Here is a 17,927-nt window from a genome sequence, read left to right on the forward strand (position 1 = left end):
ACCCACCATTTACCGAGGGTCAAAGGTCCTTCAGACCAGTTTTTAACAGTAAAATGTAACCAAGCCAAATGTGTGTGTTGAGCTGTACTCACACACTCCATGTCCAGAGTGCTGCAGCTCCTCTGACACTCGACCCCAGTGTCCTCAGGTTCAGAGCAGTTTAAGTAAATCATTGGGTCGTAGCATGAAGCTGCAAGAAGAAACAAAACAGTATGAAGTCAAAGCTGATGACTGGTTCATATCTCTAATCTCAGTGTGGTGTGTTGTAAATGAATGGTGGACATGACAGCAGTCGTGACACCATGTGGACACATGTTTATGAATAACTTACATAGAGGTCCCCCAGTGCAGCTGAGAACTCCTTGATTGCAGATGCTGTGAGAACAAGAGTAAGAGTGGTCATGGTTCCGTGTTGTATGTTGTATGTGAGCAGTTTGGATCGTTTAAAGAAATCTGAAGAGTATTTCCAAAACCTTCTGGGAGTTTATGGAGAATTTTCTGCCACTTTGCAGCTCTGGTTTCAGGGCTGTAGACTCGTGATTAATCACTCACCATGTGTTGTTGTCCACTTTGTGAGTCCCTCCAGGAGATATAGTTGTGTCTTTATCGTAGCAGGGACAAATGCTCTTGAGCACACACTTCCCTTCATCGTTTAAGTACTTTCCGTCGGGGCAGCCACAGCCGTCCACTTTGGGGTGGTTGACCATGCAGGTGTAGTCGGGCTGACTCAGGGATTGGCAGGTCCGTTTGCAGGTGGTCATGTCGTAGCTGTACACCAGTCCCTCTGAACAGTTCTTGAACTTATCTGGAAAGAGAGAAGAGTTCTTGTTACTGTCATGTGGGTCAGTGGTTCCCAAAGACTGGGTCAGACTGGGTCAGACTGGGTCAGGGACAATAGACTGTAAATACACTATAATCTACTGTTTATGATCTTAAAATACACTTATTACCTTTTATTTCAGATAAAACCTGCTTTATGTCTTTACATGAAGGATATTTAGGTGTGTTACTAGTAGGGCTGGGTATCAAGCAAACATTTTTGATACCAGTACCAATACCGATACCTTCACTTTGATACCGGTTCCTGAACAATACTTTTCTTTTCTATACCAGATTCATAATAACAGTTCTAAAAAGAAAATGACATTATTATTACATACATTACACATTATGTTACAAAACCTGAGTTTTTATTTTTCAGCTCAGTGCAGTTTATTTAGATTAAAAAAATAAACAAATTACTTTCAGTGCAAAAAGAACAACTGCAAACAAGTGATAAGTCATTTTCATGAAGGATCGCTTTAGTGGCGATATCTATTTTACAAATATTGGACACTATATTAGTATTCATTTTGTTGAAATGGAGCCACCTCCCCTTTGTCGTCATATTCTGCGATAACAAAAATAATTGGGCTGAAAACAAGTTTCTTTTTTATGTCGATCTATATTTAGTGTCACGGATACTGACCTTTTATAGATATAATATCCATATATGGACCAGCCCTCGACACACTGTGATAACTTTGTTCGTCCTTCTCCTGCTTTTGTTTCTGATGCTTTCTCTCGTGACAACAAATCAAACCTTTACTGGAGATTTTATGCCGTGTGGTAAATTGGGAGATAACCCTCACTACTCATTTTAACCCTGGTGGTTTTTGTTTTTTGTGGAATTATTTCGTTTCTGTGTGCAAAGACAAATGCAAACTAAAACTAGGATGTTTGAAAAAGCTGTGTTAAAGACTCTTTGCTCTGTTTCACAGCACTAGGGAAATACCTGTAACACAATGACACTTACTTCCGCAAATGTTTTAAATAACCTCATGGCTGTAAGTCATATGTTTGTTTGTCCTCGGCGTTGTGCTCACCACAGACGGTCGACCTCCAGCCGGTCAGGTGGACTCCCACCTCCGAACACGCCAAGACGTACGAGGAGACCGCGGCACACATGCAGGACTCACTTTGATCACAGTCACAGGTGTCGTACAAGCAGTTCTGTGGGGAGACATCGTGGACGTGGACACATGAAGGCCGGTCGCTGACAGAATATTACTGGAAGTGTGTGACTTTGTTTTATCGAGAGGGAAATCTGTCTTCAGCGTACATTTTTACACTGTCAACAGTAACACATGGTTCCTCTTTGTCTGTCTAATAAGATCCAAGAGAAATCGGTTCAGAGATCAGTTTCAGAACTAAACTGAGAAGAGGAATCATTTTCAACATTTTGTGACGCGATTGGATTCGCTGGTTTCAGTAAGAAGAAGAAGAAGAACTAACCATGATTTCTTCTCACCATCTCTGCAGAGAAGAAACCGTCATCTTGTGTGGTTTCACAACAACGATACGGAGCCGGACACGACGACTTTCAGCGGTAACTTCAGGAGCTCGTGGTGTGAAAGTCTCGCTGGAAGCTTCTCTCGTCCACACATAGCTCCTAAAGTGAGCGCTGACAGTCGTCGTGTCCGGCTCTCTGCGGTTGTTTCGACGGTTTCTTCTCTGCAGACGTTTCCACCTCAGATAAAGTGTCGTACAGCTCCAAAATAATACGTCTGGACGCTGGCGAGTATGTGACGTCGTCCGGAGAATCTCAGCGCTGATTGGCTTTCGCATGATTTTTCAAGGTCAAGTTCGAGAGTTTCAACGTGTTCAGTGTTGAAATAACACTGAACACGATCTGTCTGTAATAAAGTGCTGAATGAGAGAGGTGGAAGAACGTCTGCTGCCACCTAGTGGTTGGAGGCTTAACAACAATATTTCCATGTGGATACAGCACTTCAAAGAATCGATTGATTATTTGATGATTGTGTCGTGTGTGCGACTTACATCAAAGTAGGAGGAGGGGCTGACGAAATCGTGGCACGGAGCAAACTTTCCCGTGGGCTCCGTCAGTTTGGAGCACCAGTATCTGGCGTAACTCTCTGAGACACAAACACGCAGATAAAGGAAAAGATGTTTTTTGGCACAAACTCATATGTAATGTGTACATTAGGAAGAGTGAAGCGAGAGCGCTGTACCTTTGTTGATGCCCTGGGAGCACGGGTGGACCAGGCGGGTTTGGATGTCGGGGCATTTGCCTTCGTTTTTCAGTGTGTTGACAAAAGCTGAGGTGGTTCCCTCCACCAGTCCACTGCTCACCCTGAAGTCATCTATCTCTTTGTTGTTGAAGTTCCCGCACAGTCCTGTCACACGGGAGGACTCGGATATTAACATGTGTACGATCCTCACAAACCATTTGACAGTGAGTTAAAAATAGTATAAAATCATATCATCTGAAAGCGCACCCTTGGTGGTTCCGCTGAGGGAAGAATGAGCTGTGAGGACGACCTGCATCTTGGGCGACAGCTGGACCATGATTTGAATGCCCACCTTGGTGCTGATGACCATGTGTGTGGATGATGGCTTGAAGATATTCACCTCCGCTGCAATCGTTCAAAAACCGTTCAGATTTCATTATTACAGTAACCTGATGTTTTTTTTAACCTGATGATTTGTAGAAACGTACCGATGTACAGTGGCAGCTGTGAGAGAATGCTGTTCACAAACACCTTGCTGGACGTAACTTTAACGGTCTGTGGATTAGAAGAAAAGACACATGTATTTGTTTGTGCAAGATGTTTTATTGTCTAGTCATAAAAAAAACAAGAAAATCTCTGTCCTCCAGAAAGGGTTTGCTGTCATGAGGCAGCGTTTCTGGAAACTAAAGTTTGTGTCACTCTGTAAACCACTCCCACACACACACACACACACACACACTGCCTCCATCACAAAGTTCAAATGTCTGGTTTTAATGAATTTGGCATTTGAAATATTTCATTTAGACTCAGTGAGACAAAGTGACCACACGAGGCAGCAGAGGACCAGCAGCTCCTGTGTCCCCCCCCCCCAGCCAAAATCACTGATTTTCTCTCTGAGGTTTGGTGTGGCAGAGTGAGTGGTTAGGTGATTGACAGCACTGGGTGTGTGTCTTTATGTCATATGACCACACTTCATAAACCCTCAACTGTTACATTAATGCAAGGGTGCACACGTGTGTGTGTGTGTGTGTGTGTGGTGCTTACCACAGTTTTGTGTTTCAAGAACAGAGTCACAGACTTGAGGCAGGTGCTGCTGTCACTCAGAGAACACTTGACCAGTTCCACGATCACAGTGAAGGTACCGTTGTCTCCCTGTAACAGACAGTAGGGACAATCATATTAAGAAGTGTCTGTGCTGTGTGTCTGTGCTGTGTGTCTGTGCTGGTGCATGAGGTCTGTGTTCACCTTTGCCATAATGTAGGAGCAGTCTCCATGGAAGGTGTAACTCTTTCCATCAAAGGTGTTGACATGAGATCCTCCGTCCAAAGAGCATCGTCCTGGGCAGTTGTTCTCGACACACTCCCACTGACCACCCTGACACAAACTGACACACACAGAGCCTCTTCATCATGGATTCATCACTGATTCATCACTGATTCATCACTGATTCATCACTGATTGCCTATCTTTGAGCAGCAGGGGGCGCACACAGCTCACAGGCAGCTCTGACAGTGAGTCGGCATCAACACCTGTGCTCGTCTTTGAAAGGTTTAGTCTTACCAGGATCTGCAGTTGAGTGTGTAGCTGTCTCCAGATTGGTAGAGGTTGTTCTGGTGCTGACACGGACACGCTGACAGTTTAATACAGCCACTGTTTGTGATGTCATCAATGACCATTCCTGAGGAGGAGAGGGTAGACCATCAGCTGCACTGTCGTGGTTCCTGGCTCAGGTTGTGTGTGTGTGGGGGGGGGGAGTGAAGGTGAGGTGAAGTGTTGTCTATCAGCTCTGATGGTACAGGTCGTTTTCTGTACCGACGCTGATCCACATTCAGGAACAGAAAGTGTTGACGTATGTGGTCAAACATGTTGTGTTGTGTGTTTACCGTCAGGGCAGCCGCAGCCGTCATGGCAGTGGTTGTCACATGTCTGGCTGGCCTGAGGTGTGGTGCAGCTGTCAGGACATGAGCTTGTGCACTCCATGAACTGCATGTTTGACGGACACTCCTTATCTGTGGGGACAAACAGGGTGATGAGAGTGAGCAGCAGCATCAGCAGCAGCAGCATCAGCAGCAGCAGCAGCAGCAGCATCTGCTAAACTGGAGAAAAACAACAGAAGCACTCACTGCAAAAGTCTTCACTCCTCCACTGTTGTGGCGAGCCGCCTCCGTGGATGCACTGTCGGGAGAACTCTGACAGGGTCTGGCAGAGAACATTGTTGCTGCCGTTGACGGCGTGACACATGTCGGTCATACAGGCTTTACCGAAGGACGGCAAATCCAGAAGCTCTTTGCAGCTGTCGAACGCTGTGCGGTTGAAAACCTCTTCACAGAAAGTCTGAAAACAGACGAAAGAGAAAGATTGATTAAGATGCTCTGTCATGGAGCCTGATGCCCGACAGAATCCAGAGCTGAAACTTAGCATTTTTACCATGTTTCAATCTGTGGATTATTTTCTGGATTAGTCAAGTACAAATCTAAATGGTTCAGTTTGAATGATTTCTTTGTTTTATGGAGCAAAGAAAGCAGAAAATATTTACATTTAAGAAGCTGAGAAATCATACAAACTGGTTTAATGATTCAATTGAATACGAGGTCTATGCAGGACAAACGTGGAGACATCATTACTGTCCACCGCCACTGACGTGAGAGTCCGTGCAGAGCAATGAGCGAGTAAAGTTAAGAAAGAGTGAGGAAATATGTGCAGTTTCACTATATGTTTTCTATCACACCATTTGTGAGGCCTCAAGAAGCCAAAACATGTCCATTTATTTATGATGGAAGGAGATTCTTTTCTTTTTTTTTATCTCAGTCGGCCCAAAAGTGAGTAAAACACGAGGATTCTGTCGTCGCTACGTACCACGTCCCCACATTCTTCCACGTCCTGGGCATCAGGCAAGTCGCACAACTCGGTCGGATCGTTCACCTTGTTGGACTCAGCAAAGGCTTCGATTGCCAGAGGGATATCTGCAGCACAGAGAGTCAATCACACCAACATTAGCACCGGTCGACTCCACTCGTCCTCCATCTGTGTTTCTACTTCCTGCTCTGACGAGATTCAGCTGATACTAAACTGTGACATCATCAGACTGACGGCCTCTGATTGGTCAGAGTGTCGTCACTGAAGAGTCGTGAGCGCGACGTCAAAGCAACAACGTCCAACTGTGCGTTCATCTGTGAGCGCGGTGGATTCAGAGACGGTTCACTGGGACGGAACGTTCTGCGATTCACTTTCACCCAAAACTACTGCTTTACAAGTCACTCGAGAAAACCACGTCCCCACAGGGAGGTGCTGACTCCGCCCACTCTGAGGAGGAGCTATGAAGTCATGAAAAACCACAAGACTGAAACTAAACTAAGTGGAGTTAGAACTGTGTGATGAAAAGAGACTCAAGTGTGACTCATTTCAAGAAGATGAATTTTGCTTTTGTTTTTTGCCTCAGGTCAAAGTTGCCAGCAGGTTTTTCCTTGGACAACAAACAGCTCGTCACGCAGACAATGACTTTCATGTGTTAGCTTAGATAACATGGGACGTTACGAGGCACGTTCACAACAGTGTTGACATTTTACACATTTGCTTTGCTAAGTTTTGGAGATGAACGCATGTTTTCAGGATTTTGAAGTCTTTTTAACTTCTAAAGTTGGACATTGTTGGTTTTCTTCCTGTCCACTGTGAGACATGAGACAGTCAAACCCACACAACTCACAATTCTTCCAAATAAAAGAGGCTGACAGTCCCCATTCTTTAAAGGGGTATTTGTTATTTTGAAATCTACCCTGACTGAGGTGAAGCCGGGGAAGATCCACACCATAATGTCGGGAACGTCGCTCCAAAAAACCAATCAAAACCGTCCAAAGTCGCCGTCTCACCGAGGACAATATTTCCCTTATTTTCATTATTTATTACAAAGTTAATGCTTAGATAAGTGTGTAAAGTTTAGTTTCTAATAATTACATAAACTAAAACTTCTCTCTTTATAGTGGAATGCTTGTTTTCCACAATTCAATGAAAACTTGTCAAATCTTAGATTTGGTGTGTTTCTTGTTAAATATGTTGACGCTGAGTCTCGTAGAAGAAGAAGTGATTGTAACAGAAGCTGAATTGATCATAAATGATGTTTCCTGTTATGTTTGTCCTCTGTCTTTGTGTCTGTCCTCCAACATGGACGACACACGACAGACAAAACCAGGGTCTTACCTTCGATGTTGAAGTCGTTGCCGCTGTTTCCATCAAAGTTTCCACAGAGTCCACACAGCTGGTTCTTGTATTTTTCATCGATTTCAATCTGGGAAAACACCACAAACATACACACGGTGTGAATGAGTGTGAATGAGTGTGAATGAGTGAATGGTAAAAAGTGTCGTGTGAAGCAGCTTCCAGTGATCGTCCTCTTAGACTCTTAACTCTCTACTTTTTGACCCTCAAAATAAAGATAATATCACATTTATGAAATGTAAGAACTACAAAGAGAAAACGGTTGTTTGTTTAAAACCAAAAATAACGACCTTCGATTGTTTGAAATGAAAAATAAGCCACTTTGAAATAGATGAAGCAATATTTTAATTTTTACGTCGGATGTGATGCACAAAATATTAAAACACCTTTATTGATCTCAAAATAAGAGGTAAAAAATAAAGTTTTTAATTCAAAGCTACACGTGGGTTTGCTAACTTTAGGTTTTATTGGTTTTCCTGGTCCTAGACGACGTCTGTGCTGCGTCTGTGGCGTCAGCTGCTCAGGACTGTGATTCCTAAACACATGAATAATATGAATAATATGAAGTGAACGTTCTCTTGTTAAAACAATTCTATAGCCATAAAATCTAAATAAACCCTCGTGATGATCATGAGAGGGTTTATTTATTGTGACGACTGAAAAAAAACAAGTTTTAATTTAATTGGTTTCAAAAAATATTTCACGGTGATAATAATAACAATAATAATTCACCACGATTGATTTTTTGTGCTTTTTTATCAGCATCTGTGTGCGAGTTAAAGGCTGAGAGCAAAACATCATCATCATCATTAGTTTACGCTCAGTAAATAAAGCTGCAATTCCTGCAGTAAATCTGGGTCTATATGAGACTAATGGCCCTGCTCTGTGGGCGTGGTGTGAGGAGCTGAGTGCTTGTCGAATAAAAAGCTTTTGTTTTGTATCACAGGTGGATTTTACTCGTTTTACTGTAATGAAGATAAGATTTGTTCTTATCAACAAAACAAGAAACGTCCTGAGGCTGGGAATGTTTCTTTGTATGCGCACATGTCACAATGTCACATCCTGGTGTGAGTGTGTGGTTACTGTGTGTTCTTTGTGTTCTTTGTGTTAACTTTGTTAACTTTGTGTGTGTGTGTGTGTGTGTGTGTGTGTGTGTGTGTGTGTGTGTGTGTGTGCGTGTGTGTGTGTGTCTGTGTGTGTGTGTGTGTGTGTGTGTGTCTGTGTGCGTGCGTGTGTGTGTCTGTGTGTTCCATACGTCCAGGGAGTCGTCCTTGTTCCAGATCGCTGTGATGCCCAACTTGGCGTCCACGGTGATACTGGCGGGGGTGGACCTCACAGTCACCCCGAAGGTGTTGACCGGTGTAGACACTCTGCAGTGGGACAGAGGCGGGACAGAGGGGGGGCAGAGGCAGGGCAGAGGCGGAGCAGAGGCGGGGCAGAGGCGGGACAGGGATTAAAAAGTCAGACTTCATCCAAAAAAGTTTGATTTGTAACATCACTTAAAAAATTCCAATCGATATTTCACTGAACTTCATATGTGCTTAAATATTTATATCAGTCGTAATAGTGATATAATACAAGAGTAATAATCATCATCATAATGATGATCATGACATTTTATCATCTTAAAATCACCGTGGCAATGCTGCCCTCCACAGGTCACAGCTGTTACCTTTGTGTGTGTGTGTGTGTGTGTGTACTCACGCTTTGCCGTCGACGACCACACCACTGCTGGAGATCTCCACCAGAGTGGCCTCCATCCTCATGGTGATCCTGTCGATGGTGGGGACGCCGTCGACGACCTTCCGCCTCAGCTGGATGTTGAAGTACTCGCTCTCGCCCCTGCAGTTTGTGGCCATCACGTGGTTGCAGGACGAGGCCAGTTGGTAGAAGTTTCCGTCAAAGCTCTTGTAGTGATTGTGGCCCCATGCCGTGCATACGTGACCAATGTGAGACTCTTCTTCAGAAAAATGAACGTAAAGAAAGCAAAAGTCAGACGGAGCGAGAGGTCCAGGGATCACTGATCTGTTCCTCAATGAAACACACACACAACTCCTTATATGGACGTCCTGGTGTGTGTTCATAGGTCTTATGTGTTCTTATGAGTCAAAGTTGGGATTCACTTTATGTCCCATTTTTAAATGGTGATAATTGTGCACACGTCACAAAGATTTTCAAGTTTTCATCTATTTTTGTTCATAAAAACGAGCCAAGTGAACTTTGACCTGTGACGTGTTTCATTCATTTCATCAGATCATCAAGGTTGTGCTGAAGAGAAGGATATGAGACCCTCTATATCTTCTCATGTATATGTATATACCATTTATGTTATATTGTGCTGGGGAAATCAGCAAATCAAATATAATGGACTGTGACTCATAAGATGTTCCTTGTTTTTATAAAAGTTTTGTGTATCTAAAAACAATGGATGGGCCACACGATTGCGCAGTGGTGAGCACTGTTGCCTCACAGTCAGCAGATCACTGCTTCATGTGGGATATTGAAGACGATGTCAGTCGGGATCAGGTGTCGCTTTCTGTGGCTTTCTTCTTTATTTGTTACACAGTTTCTTTGGAAATGGGATTATTCTTTACTGTTTGTTGAGTTACAAAAGATTCAAAAATATATTCATTTGTTTTTTTGTTTTCTCTCTTCCAGATGCACACGGTGGTGTAGTGGTTAGCGCTCTTTGGTTTGAGCCCCGGTCAGAACACGGACCTTTCTGCATGGAGGTCACATGTTCTCTCCGCGTGTGTGTGTGTGTGTGTGTGTGTTCTTCCTCCTCCCACTCTAAATTGAGCCTAGGTGTGAGAGTGAATGGTTGTCTCTGTGTGACCCCGCCCATCGCACAGCGCCCCCTGTGACCGTCATCATTTAATAAACAGTCATTAAGAGCAGAGACGCATGTTTCTCTCTCAGCTCAGGCTCTTACTTTACTTTACTTTACTTTACTTTACTTTACTTTACTTTACTTTACTTTACTTTACTTTACTTTACTTTACTTTACTTGGAAAGACATGTCAAAGTAATTTAAATAAAACAACATGTGCCGTCACTGCTCTGCAAATTTAACTGACAAACAAGAGAAACAAGCCCACGTTTCAACTCACAGATACGCTGCTCTCTCACTCACCCTCTCACTCTCACTCACCCTCTCACCTGAGGGGACATCACTCACTCTCACCCTCACACCTGAGGGGACATCACTCACTCTCACTCTCGCACTATCACTCTCACCCTCACACCTGAGGGGACATCACTCACTCTCACCCTCACACCTGAGGGGACATCACTCACTCTCACCCTCACACATGAGGGGACATCAGTCACCCTCACCCTCACCCTCTCACTCATCACTCACCTTCCTGAGAGAGTGAGCCGACCAGCAGCGTCAGGTACACGAGCCACAGCGAGCTCCAGAATCCTGTTGTCCCCATGTTGGTCCAGAGGACTTCACCTGTTTGAGAGGACTCACCTGGACCACAGCGGCTTTTATAAGGTGTCAGTGAAGGCGGGCCACAGAGGGAGAGAGGGCGTGTCCAGTAGCCACTCATCCTTTACATAAATATCCAACACGGCACAAAAGGTTAGTGTTTGTTGTCTCAGTAAATAATGTCCTTCCCTCCATCGTCGCTCTGAGACGATTGTTCACCTGTAAACTGAGGAAACACTGAATGTTCTTATCGTTTACCATCAAAGACACACATTCATAATAAGTCAGCTGCTCGTCTGAGATACGTGGTGTTTGACGTGGTTTTCTCCGCCACACAAACGAGTGACGTGTAAAGCAGTGAATCACAGAATGGTTCAGTCGTTCAGTCACTGAAGTGAAATCCCAGTGAACGTGTTGACGATGGTGCTGAATCCACCACAATCACATGAGATCAATGTTTTTAAGCCTTTTTTACTTTGATCTACAGTTGGACGTTGTTGCTTTGACGACGCTCTCTGACCAATCAGAGGCTGGTAGTGAGTTATTGTTAGGTTAAGTTTGTAAATTACTCACTCTCACACACCAAAGTCCAGAAAGAAAATCAGTGATTTTAGCTGCGAGGACACAGGAGCTGCTGGTCCTCTGCTGCCTCGTGTGGTGACTTTGTGTCACTGAGGTTAATCTTAGTGAAGGAAACACTGAAGTGATAAAATAAGACATTTGAACTCAGTGATGGAGGCAGCAGTGGATCAACAACTCCTGTGTGTGTGTGTGTGTGTGTGTGTGATGTTAAAATCACTGATGTTCTCTGTGGGCTTTGGTGTGGGAGAGTGAGTGTTTTACAAACTTCAGTTTCCTGTTGGAAAGGTCTGTCTAACAGTGAGATAAAGACGTGATCATGTGACGTAGAAGTCTTTTATTAAAGTGGATAAAATCAGTTAAAGGAACAGTTTGTGCTGTAAGTGTTGACAGATCAGTTAATTAACATGTGATGGCTGCATGAACTCATGATGTCCTCAAGTCAACTTTCATTCACTTATTTATTACATTTATTTTATTTCAGGGTCTGTTTTTACGACGTTTTGTTTTCGGGTCTGTTTGTATGACGTTTTGTTTTCGGGTCTGTTTTTACGACGTTTGGTTTTCGGGTCTGTTTTTACGACGTTTTGTTTTCGGGTCTGTTTTTACGACGTTTGGTTTTCGGGTCTGTTTTTACGACGTTTGGTTTTCGGGTCTGTTTTTACGACGTTTTGTTTTCGGGTCTGTTTTTACGACGTTTCGTTTTCGGGTCTGTATGACGTTTTGTTTTCGGGTCTGTTTTTACGACGTTTTGTTTTCGGGTCTGTTTTTACGACGTTTGGTTTTCGGGTCTGTTTTTACGACGTTCTGTTTTCGGGTCTGTTTTTACGACGTTTTGTTTTCGGGTCTGTTTTTACGACGTTTTGTTTTCGGGTCTGTTTTAACGATGTTTTTTATTCTGGTCTGTTTTAACGATGTTTTTTATTCGGGTCTGTTTTCTGGCTCATGGGTCATAGCTCATGTCTCATGGGTCATGGCTCATGTCTTCATGAACACATGAACACATGAACACATGAACAGAAACAGTGAAACAGAGTGAGGTGATTTCATTTTTAATTAAAGATGCTCGACAGGATCCACATCCTGGACTGAAGGAGCTGAGTCATCAACACAAGTCCAACAAAAACTTTCTCCTCCTTAGAGCAACACAACGTTCTGTTTACATGTGAACAATGTGCCATAGTGTGTCTGCATGAGCACAGCTGACAGAGTGGAGGGTGTGGCTACTGAGTGGAGGGTGTGGCCACTCACCCACTCAGGTGTTCTAAACCATTCACTGTCAATATCAACACGTTTGTTTGTTCTTCACCGCATTACGTTTGTATCAGACGTGGACATTTAGAACAGATCTGTGACACACACACACACACACTGGATCAGTTTGTTTTAAGGACAACGTTTAATTTGTTCATTTCTCCATGTGTCATAAATGAAATAATTGCTGCTATTATTGTGTTTGGTTTATAAAATGTTGATCAGGTTTCTGAAATATTTTGTTTTTGTCCACAAACAAAACGAATGAATGATTCCTTTGTTTTTATGGCGCAAAGAAACCAGAAAATATTAACATTTAAGAAGCTGAAAAATGACAGAAAGTAGAAAATATTCACATTTAAGAAACTGAAAATGACAGAAAGTAGAAAATATTAACATTTAAGAAACTGAATAATGACAGAAAGTAGAAAATATTCACATTTAAGAAACTGAAAATGACAGAAAGTAGAAAATATTCACATTCAAGAAACTGAAAAATGACAGAAAGTAGAAAATATTAACATTTAAGAAGCTGAAAAATGACAGAAAGTAGAAAATATTCACATTTAAGAAGCTGAAAAATGACAGAAAGTAGAAAATATTCACATTTAAGAAGCTGAAAAATGACAGAAAGTAGAAAATATTCACATTTAAGAAGCTGAAAAATGACAGAAAGTAGAAAATATTCACATTTAAGAAGATGAAAAATGACAGAAAGTAGAAAATATTCACATTTAAGAAACTGAAAAATGACAGAAAGTAGAAAATATTCACATTTAAGAAGATGAAAAATGACAGAAAGTAGAAAATATTCACATTTAAGAAACTGAAAAATGACAGAAAGAAGAAAATATTCACATTTAAGAAGATGAAAAATGACAGAAAGTAGAAAATATTCACATTTAAGAAACTGAAAAATGACAGAAAGTAGAAAATATTCACATTTAAGAAACTGAAAAATCAGAAACTGATTTTAATTATTTAAAAAAAAACATTTGAAACAATTCATGATTATCAAAATAGTAATTAATAATAGATTCATGTGGGGCCACACGGTGGTATAGTGGTTAGCACTCTAGCCTTGCAGCGAGAAGACCCGGGTGGGTTCTCTCCGGGTTCTCTGGCTTCCTCCCACAGTCCAAAAACATGCAATGTGGGGATTAGGTAAATTGGACACTCTAAATTGACCATAGGAGTGAGTGTGAGAGTGAATGGTTGTTTGTTTGTCTGTGTGTGTGTGTGTGTGTGTGTGTGTGGCCCTGCGATGGACTGGCGAACTGTCCAGGGTGTGACCCCGCCTATCGCCCGATGTAGCTGAGATTGGCACAGCCCCCCCGCGACCCTCTGGTGGAGGATAAAACGGTAGATGATGACTGATGACTGAATAGATTCATGTGTAATTGTTTCAGCCCTAGGTGTCGTAAAGTATATATAACTTGATTGTGATCAAGATTCAAACACTTAGAGTAAAGCAGGAGTACACACACACACACACACACACACACACGCAATACTTTTCACAGTATGATATATTATTTTGTTAGTCTGTCGACAAAAAGAAAATCGGCTTCTTTCTTTGTTACTAGAATTCGATGAAAGAGGAGGAGGAAGAGGAGGCACTGACGTCCACTACAGTAAAACACCACAGAAGAAGACGGAGGAAGAGTTTTCTGAAGGTGTCGTACGTGGTTGTATTTCAGATTCTTTCAGTGAACTTGCTGTTGATTTCCAGATCTTTGAGAACTCACACTCTGACTTCCACTGTGTTAATGCGGCGTCTTTAAATCAGAGTGTTGTCGTGGGTCAGTCGCCATCGTTTGCTTTTATTGACGCACTGACTTAGACAAATGTTAAATTAAGTAAATATCCTTGTTTACCGAGGCTATGAATACTTTCCACCCATGATCCTGTGAAAGCTCTGACTCTCGGATGTGTGCTGTGTGGCACCGCCTTGCTCAAAGGCACTGTGTCACCCTGGGAGTGTTTGTCCAGGACTCTGCGTGTGTGTGAGTTCCACCCCTGGTCAAGTTCAGCTCAAACATGCACTGTGGTTTATTTAATGTTGAATTCAGGTTTTTCATATCGCGCGTCATCTCCTCTCGTCTTCCAGGATGAAACATGGTGACGAGTGTGTTTACGACTGTTCACACAGCAAACACGTTAGCGTCTGTCTCTAACCATTCTGAGTCCAACTTTAATCTGGACACGTCAAGGTTAATCTGGACACTTCAAGGTTAATCTGCACACGTCAAGGTTAATCTGGACATGTCAAGGTTAATCTGGACATGTCGTGGTTAATCTGGACATGTCGTGGTTAATCTGGACATGTCGTGGTTAATCTGGACATGTCAAGGTTAATCTGGACATGTCGTGGTTAATCTGGACATGTCGTGGTTAATCTGGACATGTCAAGGTTAATCTGGACATGTCGTGGTTAATCTGGACATGTCGATTTTAATCTGGACATGTTGAGGTTAATCTGGACATGTAGACTTTAATCTGGACTCATCGACTTTAATCTGGACATGTCGTGGTTAATCACGTCAGAACAAAGGTTCTGTAAAAGTTGCTCTGAAGACAGTGAAGACATTGCTGTGGCGTCTTCTGTCCCTCTCTGTAGCCGTTTATCAGATTATGGAGGAGTTTTGGACCTGAACAGTGTTCACTGTGCGTCGCTGACTGAGGTTTATTAAGAATCGTAAAGTGTCGATGACTGCTGACTTACATTTATACTTTGATTTCACCGAGTAGGAAAAGGGCTTTTGTTCATTCTGCACCTTCGGCAACTTTCATGTTTTCTTGTTTTATGTTGAGATATCGTGTTTCCTGTTTTAACGCGTTATAACAGGAAACCATTATCTTTACAAAACACAATTGTAATGAAATGATATAATATGGAAGTATCTGTCGGCTGCAGGTCACTCCTGTACACGTGAAAGTGTGTGTACATGACGGGTGTGGTGGGCGGAGCCCCAATGAGCGGTGGAGTGTAAAATACTCCGAAATGTCACGCTGTGAGAAAACACTCACAGTTGACACAGGAATGGGAGGAGTCTGGTTGCTTGGAGTCATGTGATCTGGCCTTTAAATAAACGACCTGAGTTGCTGGAGGACAATTTCAACAAAACACACGTGAACACTGAACTTCCTGCTCAGCGTCAGAGAAACGTATTTAAATATCTTTGAAAAGAGTTTAAACCAAAGTGATTGACAGCTTTTAGAGTCAGGAGGAAGAAGCACTTTCATTTAAGCATTTAGTCACTTTATGTCTGTGATCTCGACGTCACATGGTCACGTCTTTATCTCACTGTTACACAGAAGTTTGTAAACCACACACACACACACACACACACACACACACACACTTACCCTTCAGTGTTTGAAATCTAACGTTCAGATTGACCTCAGTGACACAAAGTGACCACAGGAGGCAGCAGAGGAGCAGCAGCTACAATCACTGATTTACTCTCTGGACTTTGCTGTGTGTGTGTGTGTGTGTGTGTCTCTCTCTCTCTCTCTCTCCCTCCCTCTCTGTGTGTGTGTGTGTGTGTGTGTGTGTGTGTCTCTCTGTGTGTTCCAAAAACCTGACTGACTGAATGTTATGAGGCTGATTGACACTTGCCCAAAGCAGTAAACATGGTCTAGTGCATTTCTTTTTTTTGGTTTCGATTCTGGTTTTATATCTTGGATTAAGTTGCTTTATGCCAGCCCAGTTGCTTCAGTCCACACAAACGGGTTCCAATCTGCCCCATTTCCCCTTTATCGAGGAACCAGACAGGGCTGCCCTCTTTCCCCCCTCTTATTTGCTCTAGCTATCTGGCTGCGTCAGGAGGGTGGGTTTGAGGGCATCACCTGAGCTGGGAAGATTCACAAATGATCACTGTATGCCGACGACCTCCTTTTCTATATGTCCAATCCTGCTGCCTCTCTCCCCGTGGTTCTCAGTATTTTTGATAAATTTGGATCCTATTCAGGTTATAAACTTAATCTCCACACGAGCGAACTTTTCCCCCTGAACTCTCTGGCTAAAAGTATACCCCAACCTTTTTTCCCCTTTAAGTATGCTATGGATGGATTTAAATATTTGGGGGTGATTATTACTAATCCGATCAATCAGCTTTTCTAGAAAAGATTTTCTCCTCTTTTTGAGAGGTGTAAACTGGACTTCTCCCATTATCCCTAGTAGGTCGAGTTAATTTGGTTAAAATGGTTATTTTGCCCAAGTTTATATACCTATAGTATATAATATATGCCCAAGTTTTTCACATATCCCCATCCTTATTAAGAAGGCTTTTTTGATCACTTGATCAATTAATAAGTTCCTTCATTTGGGGCAAAAAACATCCATGCATCAGAAGATCAGTGCTACAGCTCCCCAAGGCTGTTGGTGGCTTGGCGTTGCCCAAGTTCTTACACTATTACTGGTCCTGTAATATTAATAAACTTTTATACTGGTTTAACAACTCAACAGATCATGTGATGCGCCCAGCATGGGTAGATATGGAACTTTCATCCTATAACATCTCTCTTCACTCCTTGTTGTGCTCTCAACTCCCTCTGACTGCCTCCAAATTTACCTCAAACTCGTTGGTAATGAACTCTGTTAGAATTTGGATTCAAATTAGAAAAGGCCTGGGCCTTCATAGAGCCTCAGACCTCTCCCCCATTGTAAACAATCACCTATTTTTGCCCTCATGTACGGATTTAACCTTTCGGACTAAATTTAAGGACCTTTATGACCGAGACACTTTTATGTCCTTTTCTGAGCTCTCAAAGAAATTTGACTTACCAAATTCCCACCTATTCCGTTTCTTTCAGATAAGACATTTTATTTGGAACCAGAACCCAGCATTCCCTAGTCGTCCCCCGGAAACGCTAGTGGACTCCTTATTGTCTCTTGATCCTGAATGTAGGCAGTTAACTTCTAGTATTTACAGCCTTATCGGTTCTGCTATTGACAGTCCAGTGTCCGGTCACAGGGCTTCCTGGGAACCAGAGCTTGGATTCACACTGCCTGATGATTATTGGAAAAAGGTTTTACAGTTGGTTCACTCCTCCTCGATTTGTGCAAGACACGGCCCCTTACGGTGTAAAGTTGTGCACAAAGTTCACAAGTAATTTATTTTATTATTTATTTTTATTTATTTTATTATTTATTTATTTTTCTTTCCGTGTGTATTTGTTGTATTGATATGATACTATTGGATGTTCAATATTGGACAGAGTTTTGCTCTCCTTGAATGGGGTGGGAATGTGGGAGGGGTAAAAATGTGAGAACATTTGAGGAATGGAAGTCTTTTGTTACATTGTTCTGCTCTGTTTTGTAATTGCTTCCAATAAAAAGTCTATAAAAATAAACGTGGTCTGGTGCGCCCCCCTGTGGCCCTCATGTGGAGGATAAAGCGGTAGAAGATGAATGGATTATTTTTAATTGTGTT

General features: G+C 42.5%; 1 protein-coding gene and 1 long non-coding RNA gene across 2 annotated transcripts in view; one reads left to right on the forward strand and one right to left on the reverse strand.

Moving 5' to 3' along the window:
• LOC131459801 (mucin-2-like) overlaps positions 1–10,669 on the reverse strand; it is a 42,213-nt gene extending 31,544 nt beyond the window's left edge. Inside the window, exons 1-18 of the mRNA XM_058629909.1 lie at positions 10,585–10,669; positions 8,928–9,183; positions 8,479–8,593; positions 7,206–7,293; positions 5,868–5,974; positions 5,135–5,345; positions 4,895–5,020; positions 4,572–4,689; positions 4,257–4,395; positions 4,056–4,163; positions 3,500–3,566; positions 3,279–3,416; positions 3,012–3,176; positions 2,821–2,915; positions 1,866–1,992; positions 553–805; positions 332–375; positions 93–190 (exon numbers count right to left, since the gene is read on the reverse strand). Coding sequence (XP_058485892.1) covers positions 93–190; positions 332–375; positions 553–805; positions 1,866–1,992; positions 2,821–2,915; positions 3,012–3,176; positions 3,279–3,416; positions 3,500–3,566; positions 4,056–4,163; positions 4,257–4,395; positions 4,572–4,689; positions 4,895–5,020; positions 5,135–5,345; positions 5,868–5,974; positions 7,206–7,293; positions 8,479–8,593; positions 8,928–9,183; positions 10,585–10,660 — 2,331 coding nt within the window. The 5' untranslated portion in view covers positions 10,661–10,669. The remainder of the gene's footprint in view (positions 1–92; positions 191–331; positions 376–552; positions 806–1,865; positions 1,993–2,820; positions 2,916–3,011; positions 3,177–3,278; positions 3,417–3,499; positions 3,567–4,055; positions 4,164–4,256; positions 4,396–4,571; positions 4,690–4,894; positions 5,021–5,134; positions 5,346–5,867; positions 5,975–7,205; positions 7,294–8,478; positions 8,594–8,927; positions 9,184–10,584) is intronic.
• The window catches only part of LOC131459802 (uncharacterized), a 51,465-nt gene extending 33,598 nt beyond the window's left edge, over positions 1–17,867 (forward strand). The window contains exons 3-4 of the long non-coding RNA XR_009240286.1: positions 9,882–10,809; positions 14,076–17,867. This is a non-coding gene — a long non-coding RNA (uncharacterized LOC131459802). The remainder of the gene's footprint in view (positions 1–9,881; positions 10,810–14,075) is intronic.
• The last annotated feature ends 60 nt before the right edge of the window (positions 17,868–17,927 follow it).

Source organism: Solea solea, chromosome 5, assembly GCF_958295425.1.
Source record: "Solea solea chromosome 5, fSolSol10.1, whole genome shotgun sequence".
NCBI lineage: Eukaryota > Metazoa > Chordata > Actinopteri > Pleuronectiformes > Soleidae > Solea > Solea solea.